The sequence below is a fragment of the Arachis stenosperma genome, chromosome 3 (genome assembly GCF_014773155.1).
Source record: "Arachis stenosperma cultivar V10309 chromosome 3, arast.V10309.gnm1.PFL2, whole genome shotgun sequence".
Classification (NCBI taxonomy): domain Eukaryota; kingdom Viridiplantae; phylum Streptophyta; class Magnoliopsida; order Fabales; family Fabaceae; genus Arachis; species Arachis stenosperma.
The window spans coordinates 154,343,557-154,362,028 of record NC_080379.1 but is presented as its reverse complement, the minus strand read 5'-3'; the positions used below and the strand labels follow the sequence as shown (position 1 = coordinate 154,362,028).

At 30.1% G+C, this 18,472-nt stretch overlaps 1 protein-coding gene across 5 annotated transcripts; it reads left to right on the top strand.

Annotated features, from left to right (window-relative positions):
* The first annotated feature begins 11,453 nt into the window (after positions 1 to 11,453).
* On the top strand, positions 11,454 to 18,392 carry LOC130970363 (receptor-like serine/threonine-protein kinase SD1-8). Of its 5 annotated transcripts, none has more exons than XM_057896433.1 (7): positions 11,454 to 12,917; positions 16,477 to 16,626; positions 16,714 to 16,904; positions 16,997 to 17,207; positions 17,317 to 17,554; positions 17,646 to 17,796; positions 17,899 to 18,392. In XM_057896433.1, the coding sequence occupies exons 1-7, from the start codon at positions 11,609 to 11,611 to the stop codon at positions 18,208 to 18,210; spliced, it is 2,562 nt and encodes an 853-aa protein (XP_057752416.1). In that variant the 5' UTR covers positions 11,454 to 11,608; the 3' UTR covers positions 18,211 to 18,392. The 5 variants fall into 5 exon arrangements, with proteins under 5 accessions (XP_057752416.1, XP_057752415.1, XP_057752417.1 ...); XM_057896432.1 differs by having other exon boundaries at positions 16,468 to 16,626; XM_057896434.1 differs by having other exon boundaries at positions 12,666 to 12,897; positions 16,468 to 16,626.
* The last annotated feature ends 80 nt before the right edge of the window (positions 18,393 to 18,472 follow it).

Here is an 18,472-nt window from a genome sequence, read left to right as displayed (position 1 = left end):
CCGTTTTTAACAAAATCTGACTAAAATAAAATAATTTTAGCAATACTCTGTCACCCATTTTTTTCACTCACCACAAAAGAAGCATAACCTTAATATTAGATACTACATTATCAAAATCAAAACTGAAAAAAAGAGAGAGTTTTTTAAGAAAAAGGCAGACGCAGCCGCTCAAGAAGAAGAAGGAAGACGCAGCTAATGTCCCACCACTTCACTTCACCCTTTTATATCACCAACTTTAAGGAATTTGAACCCTACGACTAGGTTAACTTCTTGAACCAAAAAAAATTTTTAAAGGATTGAATTCGGACCATCCGATTTCTTCCGAACCGTTCCACAAAACGGAGGGTCCGAGTTCAATGATCTCCAATTCAAACTCTCAGCTAAGAACTCGGACAGTGCGATTTGCATTCGCATTCCTTAGTTGTGAATTTGTTGGGTCCGAATTCTTCTACTAAAATTTCTATCTCATTACCAAACAATTCGGACCGTGCAATTTGTTAATAAAAAATATCAAGCCAAAAAACACGCACGGTCCGAATTCCTTCATCTCAAACTGACAAAAATCTGTCTTACATATACGTGTAGTCCCCCCTAACTCCATATCCAAGCATAGCACACACATGCCCTCCATAACCATAAAATTGAGCCACTCATTACATATATTTTACTTATTTGGCCATCATCATTTTTCAATGAGTTGTTATGAATCATTTATCGTCACATCAAAGATTTGAAACCTATTTTTTATTATATTATTCAAAGTTTTAAAGATTTGAAGCCTTCGTATTTTCTCCCACACCTCTAATTAAAATAAAGGAATTAAGGGTATAAGCAACGTTAGGTTAATATAAATAACGAAGCAGCTGGCGGAGAAAAGAACACTTCATCGTCCATCTCAAGTTATTCTCATCATGATCATCATCTCCTAAATAATTGATTAACTTTGGAAGCTTGAAATTGCAGTTACTAGTCCGTACATTGAACATGATGATGATCAATATATGTTTTGGCCGCGTCAGCTGTATACACTTTAACTGCACAAGTTGTATAGATTATTAGATCCCATAAAAACATGTTTCATTACTAGTTTTATAAGTGAATATATAAGTAATTAACTTTTCTAATTAATTCATGATAATCAACTGCTGTCACATCCTCGCAATAATTCAACATTATGATTTATGCATAGTATATCGTAAACAAAAATTGAAGAGATGTTTCACCTAATTTATGAACTTCTAGTTCCTATATGTTGAAGTGTTGAACGTTGGAGGAGAAAAAAATTATTTAATTAACTTAAAAAATATTAAAATATAATATTATAATAAGCCTTTTTTATGGTGGGTTTGTCAGAAGCCCCACTACACTACACTGGGTGGGAATTATTTTTCAATCTCAAGATAAAGTTATTAGTATGCATGCTTTGAAAAATGAAAAAGAATAGGAGTATATATCAAAAGAATGAAAACTAATTTGTTTAATAAAAATATTATGTGCTAAAGAAAAATTAGTCACTAAATTAATATTATATATTTGTGTATAAATATATAATATTTAATTTATTTTTAATATATATTTTATATTTTGATATATATTTATACAAATAACTTATTTAATGAATATTCTTTTTATATATAACGTCATTGTTTTTGTAAATGCCTTACAGAATCCTAAATTTTGTGGTGTAATACTGTAGTATATATTATGGCAATATGTCATTCAAAGCTAAATAGAATAAAGTTTAAAAAATAATATATTACAATCCTCTAATTGCTAATACTATATTCTGTTTTATATTATTAATAAATTATTTTGACAATGAAAATCTTTTCATCATTATGAAAAATAAAAATAATGAAAATCAGAAAATAATTTTAAAAAATTACACAAAGAGAATTTTATAATATGAGATTTGGAAGTAACAATATGTCAATATCATTCATAAAAAAAAATTATTGCTATACAATAATAGGATTAGAGCTAAAGTTTTTTTTTAATGGGTAAATTATAAAAAAATGATTGAAAGTCTTAATCCATTTTCATAATTATCTTTCTAATTGCTAAATAAATAAAGTTTTGATTTTTTATTTTTTAATATTAAAAAGTAATATATATTTGAATTTTTAATTTTTTAAATATTAGAAGGATAATTAGGATGATAAATTAGAATTCTCAATCATTATTTATATTATAGTGTTTTATTTGTGCACTACCAGAATATTTATTATTAAAAAATATTATGTTAAAAATTTATTATTATACATATATAATATGTTATATAATTTAATGTTAATGTGTACTATATATATATATATATATATATAGTTAATTTTGTAGTTGATTTTTTGTGTAAACATAGTGTAGTTGTTTATTTTTAAGTAATGATTCTCAAGAGAATTGAAGCATGTAATTTTCAAGAAGAAAGATGAATAGAAAATAGGGATATATATGATGATGATGTATACAAGCTAGATAGTAAAAACCAAAAAAGAACTTAGGGCAACTTAGTAAAAAAGACAATACAGTAAAGTAAAATTGAGAGATTATGAAAAAAATACATTACACCTCCTCATTTTAAAAACAACGACTTTCTATTTATACTATGACTCATACAAACACTCTAACAGAATTTTGCTTTTCTTGACCTGCACTAGCATTATTATTTAAATTTGTGTTAGTGTCCACTACATCTTTTACACCCCCCTCAAACTTATGATTGGTCTTGGGACCACTCTAAGTTTGTACTTGAACTTATCAAAGGTTGCTGCTGACAAGGATTTAGTCAATATATCAACAATCTGCTTTTGCTTTGAGATATGGACCACATGTAGTTCATTGCTTTTGATCTTGTCTCAAACAAACTGTATATCAAGTTGGAAGTGCTTAGTTTTGTCATGTAACACTGGATTGGAAGCAAGCATTATAGTGTTTAAGTTGTCACAGAAAATAGTTAGAAATGTCTAAAGTTGAACTTTCAACTCGAGCAAAGAAGTTCCTAATCCAAACTGTCTCTGCTACACACGCTGCAAGACTTCGAAATTTAGCCTCCATCGAATTTCTATTGACAGTGATTTGCTTCCTACAACACCAAGACACAAAATTAGATCCTAAAAAAAAATACAAAACCCAGTGACTGACCTCCGGTCTTCAAGGATTAATGCCCTATCAGCATCAGCGAAACTATACAATCTGAAGTCTGTATTCTTATGAAAGAGTAACCTTTGTTGCTTAGTGCCTTGAAGATATCGAGGAACTCTCTTTAGAGCTTTCCAATGTGCAAGCAACGGTTTATGCATAAACTAGCTAAACTTGCTCACAACGAAGTAAACGTTCGGTCTGGTTATTGTGAGATAATGAAGACTTTCAACAATATATCTATATAGTCTTGGATCCTCAAATTCTTCTGAACCTATAGTCAACAGCTGAAGAGATGATATCATGAGAGTTGGCATTGCACTTGTCTCTCCCATGTTTAATTTTAAAAATAAATCATTCACATATTTTGTTTGAGATAAATGAATATGTCCTGCAGTAGTTTTTCTAACTTCAACACCTAGAAAATAACTTAGTTCACCTAGATCCTTTAATGAGAAAACTATATTTAAAATTTTAATCATCAAGTCAACTTGAGTTGAATCACTCTCTGTAATAATGATGTCATCTACATAGCATAGAAGATATATGACATGATTAGAAGTGTATTTCAAAAATAAATAGGTATCTGATTTTACAGTGGTAAAGTCAAATGTTTCTAAAGTTTTGTTCAACGTTAGGAACCATTCTCGTGGTGCTTACTTTAGATCATATAGGGATAGATTTAGTTTGCACACTAAGATTTTAAAATTGACTTCAAAATTCCTGGACTACTGCATATAAATAATTTGAGATAAATCTCCATTAAAAAATGCGTGATTAAAATCAAATTGTCGAATAACCCAACCTTTGGATAAGGTTAAGCTTAGCACAATTCTCACAGTAATAAACCTAATCATTGGACTAAAAATTTGGTCAAAATCAAAACCTTCACTTTGTCCAAAATATTGTGCAACTAATCGTGCTTTATTTGTATTTTTGCACAAATTCATCAGGATTCTTTTTAGTGGTGAAAATTCATTTAGAATCTATTATTTTAGCATGAGATAATGACAAAACTAGGTTTCAGGTATTAGTTCTCATAAGGACATTATATTCTTCTTTCATAGCCTCATACCAATGTGGTATAGTGTGAGCAGTAGCTATAATTTTTGGTGGTCTTTTTTCATATTTCTCATCACTATGTTTAGTTAGAAAAATTTTGGATTTAGACTTGTCTGTCTTGGATCTGGTGTTCATATGGTGGACATTAGTGTTTGGTGAAATGGGGGAATTTTGTGGCACACTATGACTGTATTGTGAACTATCACAGAGTAACTGACTCTCTATAGCAGAACTAGGAATAGGAATTTCATGGTGCAGAATTAAAGGAGAAACTTGATCAGGCTGAGAAATTTTTATATTAAAGTTAGTGTTAGTACTATTACTCGACTTATGAAGAGAGTTGAATTATGGGAGAATTGATCATGAGAGAGTGTTTGTGTAAGTAAACCAACATATGTTGATACAGTAGGAATAGTCTGAAAAGAACTCTAATTAATGAAATTATTATCAGTACTCAGGGACGGATCCAAGTATAGAGGCGTGGGGGCAAGCGCCCCCACTAAAATTTGAAAATTTTTTGAGTAGTATATGATAATAATATTTATTTGCCCCATTAAATTATTAAATTTGATCCCACAATAATTTTTTATTCAATTTTTGGTATTTAATCATCGATTTAAAAATTTTATATTAGATATTCGAGAGAATGATCAATTCTCATATTTAAATAAAATTAGTGTTCTTTTTTAAAAATTAACTCAAAGAAATATTATTTATCTTATTTTCAAATTATCTTTAATTTTTGCGTAGTAACTTTATTAATTGAAAGAACTTTTTTAACTATGAATATTAATAAGAGTCGGCTTCTAATTGTGTTGGGAAGTGAATTTCTAAATAATTGTTTAGTAATATATATGGAAAGAGAGAAATTTTGATGGTAGTGTTAAGAGAAAAATTACTTAATTTTTTAAAAATATAAAACCTAAAACAATATAATTTTAAATTATATATTATTATTTAAATTATTATTTTAGTATTTTAATTTGTATATTAGATATTTTGAAGGCTAATCATATTTTACAATAATAAAATATAATCATAACAATAATTATGCTATATATACATATTATCTATTAAAATATAAAATACACAATGAAAATAAGTTAAACAATATATGTATTTATACACAGATATATAGTGATTAATACATAATTTAATATTTAATTTTGTTATACGCATATTATTTTTATTATAAAAATTATTACTATGTTATATAAATTTTGCCCCCACTATTAAAATTTTCTGGATCCGTCACTGTCAGTACTAGTCTTCGTATATCGTAAGTTATTAGATGAATTTATAAATAATTCTTTATATGAAAATATAGATGCATCAAAAATAACATGTCTACTAATAAACACCTTACTAGTGGGTGACAAGCACCTATAACCTTTGTGATTGGCTGCATATCCTAGAAAAAGACACTTGTGAGATCTATAATCAAACTTATGTCTATTATAATGTCTCAGCAGTAAATAACATGTGCTGCCAAAAATTCTCAAATATTAATAATCAAGAATTTGATTAAATAACAATTCATATGGTGTCTTACCTTGGAGAACAAGAATAGGTAATCTATTGATTAAGTATGTAGCAGTAATTACTGCTTCATCCCAAAAAGTAAGAGAAAGGGAAGCTGTAAAAAGTATTGTCAAAGCTATTTTTAGAACATGGCAATACTTTCTCTCAGCCCTGCCGTTTTGTTCATGTGTACGAGGACATGAATATTTATGATATGTATGCCATGTTTAAGTATAAATTCTTTAAAACTATTAGAGCTATACTCTTCTCTATAATCAGTTTGTAACTCCTTTAATTTATATCCTGTTAAATTTTTAATGAGAATCTTTTATTGTAGAAATGCATTATATACCTAAGATTTAGATTGTAATATATATAGACAAGTGTACTTACTATATGCATCAACAAATATAACATAGTACCTAAAACCAAGATGAGATATAATAGGGGCTGAGCCCCAAACATTAGAATATACTAATTGAAGGGGTACAGTGTAAGTAGTAGTAGAATAAAAAAAGACATCTTGTATAATTTTGCATAAATACAGTTTTCACACAATGAATTATCAGAAGTTAAATTAAATAAGTTAATTGTATTTTAAGTAATAATATTGCATTTATTTAAGACTGTGTGTACAGTCTGTTTGATAGCATGTCCTAGCCTCTTGTGCCACAATTCAAAATAAGAACATGTAATAGTTAAAATTCTAGGTACAAAATTTAAAGAAGAAAAATGAGGAACAACAACATTAATAAATTTGTAGATTCCTCCTCTACAAAATTTTTGCATGAGAACCTTCTTGAAGAACTAACATTTAACAAAACAAACAAAGGCATGAAATTCAAAGAAAATATTTTATCTAGAGCAAATTTAGAAACACTGATTAAATTTTTCGTGATCTATGATATGTGAATTAATTTTTATAATTGAAACCATCTATTTGAGTCTTGTGCATAAAGAATTGAATTTCCATAATATTTAATAGACAAACTTGATCTATCACTTACAATAACCTTATCTGAGCCAGAATATTCTGTACTGATAAGAAGGTTGGAGTGATTTAGAGTGACACGTGAGATGTACCTGTGTCTGGGTACCAAGAAATGTCTGCTGCTGATAAGGGAACAACCATGTATGCCTCAGGATGATGAAATGAGGCTATAGGTGGTGGTGGCGTGGTGGATAGCACTGGTGGTTGTGATGATGGTACAGAAGATGAAGAAAAATAAGATTGAGGCCTGTAAAAGGGTGCAGTGGGACTTGAGGGAGAAGGAATTTGTTGAACAAATATATGATAGTAATGCCAAAGAATATGACCCGTTCGACCACAAACTTGGCATTGTGGTCTAGAATTTGAATTAAAAAACTTGTCTTCTCGAGAAAATCTACCCCTTCTGCCTCATCGTCCTCCAAAACCCCTTCCTTGATTGATGGAGGGTAAAAAATTGCCTTGTGTCAAATGAGCTTGTGCCATTAAATTAAACTATTTGAATTTCAAAACTTATCTACCATATAATCATGAGTCATAATGAGAGTTTCAACTTCACTTAATGAGTACATTTCCGATTTTGCATCGATAGTAAAGATTAGTATTTGATAATCAGAATTTAGACCCTCAAGAAGTGCTTCAATATGCTCTGCTGATGTAAGAGGGCTTTCTAAAGCCGCAAGAGAATTAACAACATGTTTGATTTTGAACACATAATCAGAGTCAGATAATCCATATTTTTTGATGAGTTTCAATTGTGTCTTGAGTTGTTTGATTTTGTACAGAGTTGACTTAGCGAAGTAATTTTCAATCTTTTTCCAGATTTGAAAACTAAAAGCACGGCCTACCATTTTGTTTTTGAAATTCGGATCAATTGATGCAGGTATCCATGACACGAGGTTGGAGTTATCTTGCCTCCACTGCTTGCAGTGAGCAGATTCTTTTCCAACAATTCGACCTTCTTCAGAAAGGTACCTAGGAAAATTTTTCTCTAGTAGAAGATGATCTTGTAAATCTTGCTCATAAATGGTAGCCACAACTTGTTGTAATTAAGTCTTGTGATTATTTTTGCCAAGTTTGTCTCCAATTAGGGTGAGTAGTCGTTGATTCAAGAAGGATGTAGTGATAGGAACAGATGTAATGGCATTTTGGGGGGTTATTGTTACTGTTGACAGAGTTGGAATTTGAAGGTGATTCAGTCATTAAAGAGTAGAAATTTAAGCTTTATATACCAGATCAAGAGAATTAAAGCATGTAATTTTTAAGAAGAAAAATGAATAAAAAACAAGGACATGATGATGATGTATACGAATTAGATAGTGAAAACTAAGAAAGAACTTAGGACAATTTAGTAAAAAAGACAATACAGAAAAATAAAATTGAGATTATGAAAAAAAATATATTACAGCTCCTCATTTTAGAAGCAATGACTTCCTATTTATACTATAACTCATACTAATACTCTAACAGAATTTTACTTTTTTTGAGCTGCACTAGCATTATTATTCAAATTTATATTAATGTCCACTATATCTTTTACAATGACAATTATTTTTATTTTTTTTTTGCTAATTTTTCACAACTTTAATAGATAAAATAACTGGTTTGAAGTTTTAAAATTATTGTATCTAAATTAAAATGGAAATCAAACTCTTTGAAATTTAACTAAGAGAGAGGTAAGTTATAATTTATTTTTCACCATATATAATATCTTTTTTTTCTAAAAAAAAAAAATAGTAAATAGCGTGGGATGTAGAAAGTGTGTGTATATATTTGGCATGTTGTTGTAATAAACTAATGATACCAGTCAATAAAGATTTTTTATTTCTATCTACCATTTGCATATATTGTTTTGATAATCATTAACAGAGTGCCAACGAATTTGTTAACAGGATTAGGAGTGGTAAAGACCTGGGAAGTATCCTTATATCATATTTATATATATAGAAGCTAATCGAGTTGATGTCGCTCTTGCAGAGTTGGGCCATTTTATTTTGATTCGGATGTGTACGAGTGTATGTTTGATTGTTTATATCTCTTATTTCTCTCTGCTATATGTGTTTTTATATTATATATGAATTATACTATCTGTATATTAAAAATTAATTAACAATCTTATTTTATATAAATATACGTATTTGATATTTTATAAAAAAAATTATATTATTAAAAATAAACTAAATTATTAGTCTATTGTAGATTTTATTATTATATTATGACAGATTTAATTATTATGATAATTGATTATATAATTAAAAAAATAAATATATATAAATTTATAGTAACTGGTTTAATAATTGATTTTTTTATATATTAAAAAAATTATTTTTATATTTCTATTTTCTCCAACAATACGAGAAATACTTCTTTTCTTAAATTGATTGTGTAATTTTTTCTTTCTTTTATTTGGGCTCTTTGCCTCGTATATCAGTATCACCGAAAAAATTAAAAGAAAAGAAAAGAAAAAAAAAAAGGAAACAATGAGTTTTTTAGAGACTAGATGACAAGGTATGCTGACTAACTCATCTCACCGTGCTATTTAAAAATGAAAAATGGACGAAGGGCAGAATAATTTTGTTAATAAAATAAATGCGTTGATTATGTCATTATGCTAGTTAAACTCATTTTTTGATGGCCAAGGATAAAACAGTTAAGGGAGCCATTTAGATAAAGATGTTTAAAATATTTTTTTAATATATTTTTAATAATTAAAATTTAATTTATATAATCAGTTAAATTATGTTATTTTTGTTAAAATAATTAGATTAAATAAATTAGTTTGACCGAAAATTTAATAAACTAAATTTTAAATTAATCTAAATTAATATTTTCTTTTATAAGAAATAACTATAATATTTTTATTATAAAAAAGATTAAAATACTTTTATTATATATATTAATTTTAAAAATCTTAAATTCTAATACTATTACGACATAGAGAAAAGAGAAAGGTTAAGATTATATATATATATATATATATATATATATATATATATATTAAGTCATTTTTCATAATAAGAGCATTGTAGTCATTTTTATAAAAAATATTAATTTAGATCGGTTCAAAATTTGGTTTATCGATTTTTCGATTAAACTGATTTGTTTGGCCTAATTTTGACAAAAATAAAATTGATTATATAAATTAAATTTTAATTATTAAAAAACGTCTTAAAAAAAAGATGTTTAAAGTATTTTTATGTGAGGGGCTCTCAAAGTTAATTATATTAGATAATAACAAAAGTGAGAAAAATGTGTATAATCAAACAGAAATAAGAAATTCACATAAGTCTAGAGTCTAGTCATTTAAATTTGTCTCTTGATCTATCTTATGTTGTGATTTGTGATAAGAGTGTTTAATAGAAATTTATTAATCTCATATAAGATTAGATATTGTATTTACATTTGACTTTATGTTTTGATATGGTTGTTACAGATCACGAGTTAGGCATCATGCGTTACAAATCGGCTTTATGGATCATAGCACATCTCAAATGGGATAATTTAAAATCTTAACGTCCGGTCAAATACCAAAATTTTCGATATGCTATAATTGACCTTCAATACAAACAGTTATCAGAAAACGTAACCAATTTATTTTACATCATCTATAAACGTATGGTATTTTTATTGATGCAGATATACTTTAAAATATACAATACTAATTTAAGTATTGGAGTATTTTTTATAAGTACACTCTTTTTTTTTTATTTACACTTTTCAGGCGTGATATATCTCTGAACCAAAAAGTTCAGACTTTAAAATTTATAACTCGGCGTTGAGGATAACAACTCGACATCGATTCTCAGAGACCGACTTATATTCAAATTATTTACCCAATAACATGTTTGAAAAGATTACTATGAGAAGTTTTGGAAATTTGTAAAAAATAATTTTTTTTAATTATTAAGAGCAAATGTAAGATATTTTTATTTCGATTATTTTGTGTATATTAAAATCAGTCATTAAAATTAATTATTAGTATAAAATATATATTGAAATATAATATATATTAAAAATAAATTAAATTATATATATTTATATATAAATATATTTTTAATAATTATTTAGTGTAAGGGTAACATTTTTATTTTTATTTTATTTTATGTTGGCAATAGTTGATGGGTAGCCGATAGCATACGATTTTGTCCTACATTAATGATTAACCATTAAATACTAAATCTGATAACGTCTTTATTATTTAAGAAACATCAGAAAAATCAAATCAATTTTTTGATTATGTTACCCCGGTGAATACATAAAGAAACAAAGAAGCAGCTCCAAAATCAATTGATATATTTTTCCGGCTTGTTTGTAGCATTTTTTCCCTCTCGTGTTAAAGGTTGCGGGTTGCCATATATTTCATCCTGGTGTTTTTTTTTATTTGTTGACAGAATATTTCATCGTGATGTTGATCACCTAATCAGAAGCAAAATATTATATTTGTAAAAATAGCAATATTCAAAAACATGCATTTCTTTCTTTATTCTTAAGTTGATGATTCAGCCATCATTGTAGACCACCACCTTCATAACACTCACTGACTCACATATTAACGTTACAATAATGTTAAGAACTAAAAAAAAAAAAATCAAAATTTAGTTTATTTTTAATTATTTTTTATTAATACTTTTTTATTATCAAATATTTATGTTAATCTTAAATGTCATATACGTTTAATTTAAAGTTTAAAGAAAGGCGAAGAAATGAAAAAACAAAAAAGCAGAGAAAAAAGGGGAGTGAAGCAAAGCAAAAGCAATAAGAGACAAGGGGTTCCTCTGAGTCAACACGCCCTTCTTTTTGTGTCGCTAATTGTATTCAGTCTTCAACATGAACAACAAACTTGACTCCAACCACTTATATACTTGAATCCACCTTCACAAACCAAGCCCCCTCTCTCCAAACATGGGAAGAGCAAGAGGAAGATGTGTCACTACTCTCCTCTGTTTCTTCCTTTTTTGTTTCTCCATTTTTTCCCCAAAACCTTGTACTTCTTCAGATACCTTAACAAAATCCCAAATCCTAAGAACAAACCAAACCCTCTTGTCCCCAAAGGGAATCTTCCAACTAGGTTTCTTTTCCCCCACCGATGATGATTCCACCTCGTTGTACCTCGCCATATGGTACAACAACATTCTTCCTAGAACAGTGGTTTGGGTTGCAAACAGAGATACCCCACTTCAGAGTTCCACAGGGTTTCTCCAGATAGCTGAAACAGGATCCATCAACATAGTTAACCATTCCTTGAAATCCATATGGTCTTCAAATCAAACCACACAGCAACCTCAAAACCCAGTTCTCAAGCTCTTAGATTCAGGGAACCTTGTTCTAAGAGAATCAAACGAGAACGACGACCCATCAAAGTTTCTATGGCAGAGCTTCGATTACCCTACGGATACTCTGTTATCGGGAATGAAATTGGGTTGGAACTTAGACACAAACACGGAGAAGCACCTAACATCATGGAAGTTCCAAGACCAAGACCCTTCAACCGGAGATTACTCTTTCAAGATGAACTTCCATGGGCTCCCTGAGATTTTCCTCTGGAACAAGGACAAGATAACATATAGAAGTGGACCATGGAACGGTGCGAGATTCAGCGGCGTGCCAGAGATGCAACCCGTAACGGATTCAATCAAATTCACGTTCCACGTTGATGAGCACCAAGTGTACTACACATTCTTCATCGGGAACGAATCGTTGTTCTCGAGACTGTTGGTGAGTTCTTCCGGAGAACTTCAGAGGCTGACTTGGATAGAGAGCACGCAGGCATGGAACAAATTCTGGTACGCACCGAAGGACCAATGTGACTATTACAGAGAGTGTGGGGCGTACGGCGTGTGCGACGCAAATGCATCGCCGGTTTGCCAGTGTGTGAAGGGGTTCAGACCGAAGAACCCGCAGGCATGGAACCTTCGGGATGGGTCGAATGGGTGTGTGAGGAAGACGGAGTTGGAGTGTGAGAGTGACGGGTTCTTGAAGATGGGGAATGTGAAGTTGCCGGAGACGACGTCGGTGTTTGTGAACCGGAGCATGGGGATCATGGAATGCGGAGAAGTGTGCCGTCGGAACTGTTCATGTACTGGTTATGCGAATATAGAGATCACCGGTGGGGGCAGCGGATGTGTCATGTGGATTGGCCCCCTCTTAGATATCAGGCGCTATCCTTCCGGTGGTCAAGATCTCTATGTCAGGTTAGCAGCTTCTGATTTGGGTATGTCCATTCATTTCTTTCCTTTTTCTTCTTTTTTATTTATCTATTTCATCATCTGAACTCAGTGGAATTAGTATACTAAAATTAGTTATTAAAATCAATTATCAATATAAAAGATATACTATAATATAAATACATATAAAAATTAATTAAATTACACATATATATTTATACATAAATATATTTATAACTAATTTTAATAATTAATTTTAATATATGAATAATATTTTTTATTTTAAATAGTGTGCATTTAGTTTGTGGATAAAAAATTATGGACCTTTTTATTTTTAAATTAAACTAGAGAAAGACTAGACATTTCCAAAGATGAGATAGACCTGGACTGGAATAATGCACAGAGAAAGAAAAAACATGACGGAGAATAGGATGTGGGATGGAAGAATTTAGATTATTTACCTTTTGAATTTTTATTTTAGAGAATAAAATATAATTTTTTAGGATTTCTCTCATGTTTTATTTTAATTTTATTTATAAAATAAATGATAAAATATTATATTTTATTTTATAAAATAAAATTTAAGATTTTAAAAATTCAAATCCGAGATAAAATGGGTTGAAAATTTTGTGGAATTTGTTATTGCAATCATCGGGTAGCATATTCCAACTCGTGTTAGAAGTAGAATAAGAGTTAGCTGGAGTAGGAGACCATCAAGACTCTTTAAATAGACGTTTCTCTGTCCATCAAATTTAATAAGCCTTGTTTTAGTTATTATTCTTTCATTCATAAATTGACCCCCTTTATTTTTTTATTTTGTTTAAAGAAATACTCATAAATTTCTTTTTATGTGAATAGTAACTCATACAATTAAGATATCAAATTATACATATAGGTGAACAATGATTTAGGTGGGTAATTTAAAGGTGTAGTATGTTTTGATTTGATTGGTGGTTGTTCATGTTGTTCAAGAAAATTATTGGTTACTTAGTATAACCCAAGAATACTAGGTGAACAATGATTATGTTGAATAATATGAACAACCACCAATCAAATATAAGTACACTACACCTTAATTTAATACTATTCATTAAATTTACTCTTTTAACCTTATTAATTCACATTATTCACACATTGTTCAAAAATATTATTAGTTACCTATAATTTTCCTAACCGAAATTATAATAACTGAAATACATCGTTATTTTGAAAAAAAAAAAAAACATCGCCTTGTCATGTAAACATGTTTATTTACTCAACTGATCTTCTGGCTATAAGCTAAGGGTGCAGCAATATTTCATTCGTTTGTGTTGAAAATGTATATATGTAATGATGACATGATATATAGCTTTTCTGAAAGAAATTAGAGTCAAAAGGTTGGTGAAATATTAAATGGAATCTTAAATATAATATACCACTTGTAGTATTTTTTTTTTTTTGGATGAGTGGTGACTATACCACTTGTGGTATACTTTACTGGCATTACCCGTCAATTAATAATAATAATAATAATAATAATAATAATAATAATAATAATAATAATAATGTAAAATCTTTAAATTAAAAGGAAATGTACTAAAATCTCAATATCGCTTAAGAGACATTAAATTTACTAAAAAGAAAAGTTATTGACATGTAAATAAAATACAGTTGTGTTATAATTTATAAACAAACTCTTACCCAAGACTATATCGTTTTTTTTTTCATATAAGGAATATTTTAATGAGAACCAGTTTAGAAAAATAAAGGCTATTTTTAATAATGATAAAGTTAGAAGACTGAAAATATTTGTTTTTTGCATTGCATTGCATGTCATGTGAGTATGTGAGATTGTGAGTGAGGACAGAGCAACGCAATGAGATGAAACGAAGGACCACACCGCAAAATTGCTTGCTGCGTTGTAAATCTTGTCTTCACCACGTGCTCTTCAATGTTTTCGGGTCCCATGCATAATGCATTGCTTATAATTTATGAATATTTCGGGTCGGGCATTTTTCATTTTTTTTTTTGTTTGGTACACATAAATATGTGATTAATTGTATAATTTCTACCATGCATGCGATTTCTAAAAGTGGCTATCTTGCTATACCAGCAAAAGCAACAATATATATATTTTTTTAATTTTCCCCCAACATGTGATGGAATAAGCTTTATTTTATTCTCATAAATTAGCACAGATGAACTACCTTCCAAACTCGAGATAAGGAAACATTGATGAAACACACTAGAAGCCAACTAAACTCAGATACGTAGCTGTTTGTTTCCGAATCACGAAGAGAAAATAGAAAAGTGCGTAAACTGCATTGACTCCAGTATATATTCATGTCGGTCCATTTAGCCTTGATTAGTTGCGTAAGTTAATGGGACTCTCTAAAAAATATTGTGGGCCCACTTCCTAATAGGGCCTCTCCCTTAGATTGCTATCCAGGACGGCAATATGGGCCCACCCAATTTTAAATGTTCGGCTCTCAAACGTTGTGTTCTGGCCAACCTTTTTGACTTCTGAGGTTTTCTTGGTTCACACTTCACACTTCACACTTCACACTTCACAGCACACACCCCTTGGAGATCTTCATGCGTTAGTGTTTTACACGAATATATGATGCAAAAAGGACACTTTTATTTGTTAATATATTCTTTATAGGATTTTGTTTTCATTTATTTATTTCTGCATGCAATCTTACTTTCTCATTTATGGTTCGCCTAAACTAAATTAAATAGGGGACTTCTTCTCACTGCACGTATTTTGTTTAAAATATAATGTGACTGTACATGCATCAAGAAGCAGCTGTATATGTTAGATGGAGCTAGATGATCCTATTTAAGTTTAATGAAAAATAGTTTAGGGGAATTTTAAAAGATTACTAATTAAAGAAAAATTTAATTTTGATGTACTGTTAGTGTAAAATAATTTTATAAGTGTATCGGATTATATAATACTATATTAATAAAAATAATTATCTTTCATATTAATTATATAAATAATTATTTAAAAAAATAAATATAATTGATAAAAAAAGGGCAAAATTGTCACCTTAAAATTATCTTTGGTGAAAGAAATGGAGCCTACCACCTTCTGTGGTGGGACCCAAAAAAGGTCATTTTATTGTTTTTTTTCAAGCCATTTCGGTAGGAGTAGGACTGTAGGAGCATTTGACACCGCTTCTCTCTCTATATCCCCGTCCCAATTTTCTAACTACCCTTTTTGTGATCCATTTTTTTTTATATATTTTTATATTTATTTAATAGCGAGTTTCGCTTTACAAGTGCAAAGTAATCCAAAAAGGAAAAGAACCTTTTGAAATTGATTGGTTTACATTCCCTTGGCGGTGGTGCTTGGAGCAGAATTATATTGCTAACTTTGTCACATGATCTTTTTTGTTACTTAAATTCCATGCAAGCACCATGAATGTTCCTTTGTACTTAGCTTCTTTTATGAGCTTGTGTTTTCTTTTTGCAACTGAATAACAGGTTATATGACATGCCTTTTTTGTCCCTAGTCCCTACACTAATTTACTAATCTAAATAATAATAACTTTTATCTTGTAGCAACTAGACCAGATATAAAGTGGATATCTTAACTTTCTCTCCTTTTAGTTGACACAGAATCTGGAGATGGTTCTCACAACACAGCTAAGGTTGTTGGCATTATAGTTGGTGGTGCAGCTCTTATACTTTTGGCACTGGCCATCTGTCTCTTGTTATGGAAGAAAAGGAAATTCCCATGCATGTTGGAGAGGGAGACAGTGCACAGAGGTAATTCACAATTAGTATTCTGCTACAAATGAATGAAATCAATGCCTGTGCACTTGTACTGTTTGATGAAACGTTTTTGCTTGCCAGGTTCTCTGGAAAGGAGTCAGGATTTGTTGATGACTGAAGTGGTCTTTTCAAGCAACAGAGAACAGTCTGGTGAAAGGAAAATTGATGACTTAGAGTTGCCATTGTTTGATTTTAATACCTTAACAATGGCTACAAAGAACTTCTCTGAAGAGAATAAACTTGGACAAGGAGGATTTGGTGTTGTTTACAAAGTAAGTTGTTGTAGTGTGCCACCAAAATGCACCCTATCACATTCATATTGTCATCCTTGAAATCCTAACAACAGTAACTATGATTATATCAGGGCAGGTTGATGGAAGGCCAGGAAATCGCTGTGAAGAGGTTATCAAAAAATTCTGGTCAAGGAGTTGAAGAGTTTAAGAATGAGGTCAAGCTGATTGTCAAACTTCAACACCGGAATCTTGTTCGGCTGCTTGGTTGCAGCATTCAAATGGATGAAAAGATGCTTGTGTATGAGTACTTGGAAAATAGAAGCCTTGATGGGATTTTATTTGGTAGTTATTTCAACATTCTTACTCATAATATTACTTGATGTTATCTCATTCAGACTTTTAATGTGTAATTCAATATTTAATGTTTGTAACCATCATGGCATCATTTCAGACAAGGCAAAAAGCTCCTCATTGGATTGGCCAAGGCGCTTCAGCATTATTTGTGGTATTGCTAGAGGACTTCTTTATTTGCACCATGATTCCAGATTTAAGATTATCCATAGAGATCTCAAGGCAAGCAACATTCTACTTGACAAAGAAATGAATCCAAAAATATCAGATTTTGGAATGGCTAGAATTTTTAGCACAAATCAAACAGAAGCTAATACAATGAGAGTTGTTGGAACATAGTAAGTGGCACCACAACAAACTAGTACTCTCCAAAATATTAAACATAGTGACCTCTCTAACTCTAACTATAAACACTTTGATTATGTGCAGTGGTTATATGTCTCCTGAATATGCTATGGATGGGATCTTCTCAGTAAAATCTGATGTTTTTAGTTTTGGGGTATTAGTGTTGGAGATCATAACTGGAAAAAAGAATAGAGGATTCTACTATGCAAATGCTGAACTGAATCTTCTAGGGCATGTAAGTGAAAAATTTTCTTTTATTAGTATGTTATTACATAGTTGATGCTAACCATATCCTGCTAATAAAGAATGAACTGAGCCTTAAATTGTATTGTTGTAGGCATGGAAGCAATGGAATGAAGGAAATGCATTGGAATTAATTGATTCGTCAATTGACAATTCATATTCATCATCTGAGGTTCTTAGATGCGTACAAGTGGGGCTCTTATGTGTGCAAGAGCGTGCAGAAGACAGGCCAACAATGTCTTCAGTGGTCTTGATGCTAAGTAGTGAAACTGCATCAATGCCGCAGCCCAAAAACCCTGGGTTTTGCCTGGGAAGGAATCCAATGGAAACTGATTCTTCTTCAAGTAAGCAAGATGAAACGTTCACTGTGAACCAAGTCACAGTCACAATGCTAAATGCCAGGTAGTGAAAGAAGCACGACCTTCATCTAGATCTAGCACAGTTTGTATATTCCCTGAGCTATATAGAAAAAATCTGTTAATTTTTCCTTTCTTGGTGATTTTGGGTAACTTCGAGATCAAGTTTGGTCTTGTTTCATTGTAATATGCAAGAGATGCTTCATCAATTATTTTTACACAGTTTATAGCACTTCATCTCAAAATTTTTTCAGTTTGATCTTGTTTCAAAACAAGTAGCTTAACAATCACTTCAGTATGTACATACTACAT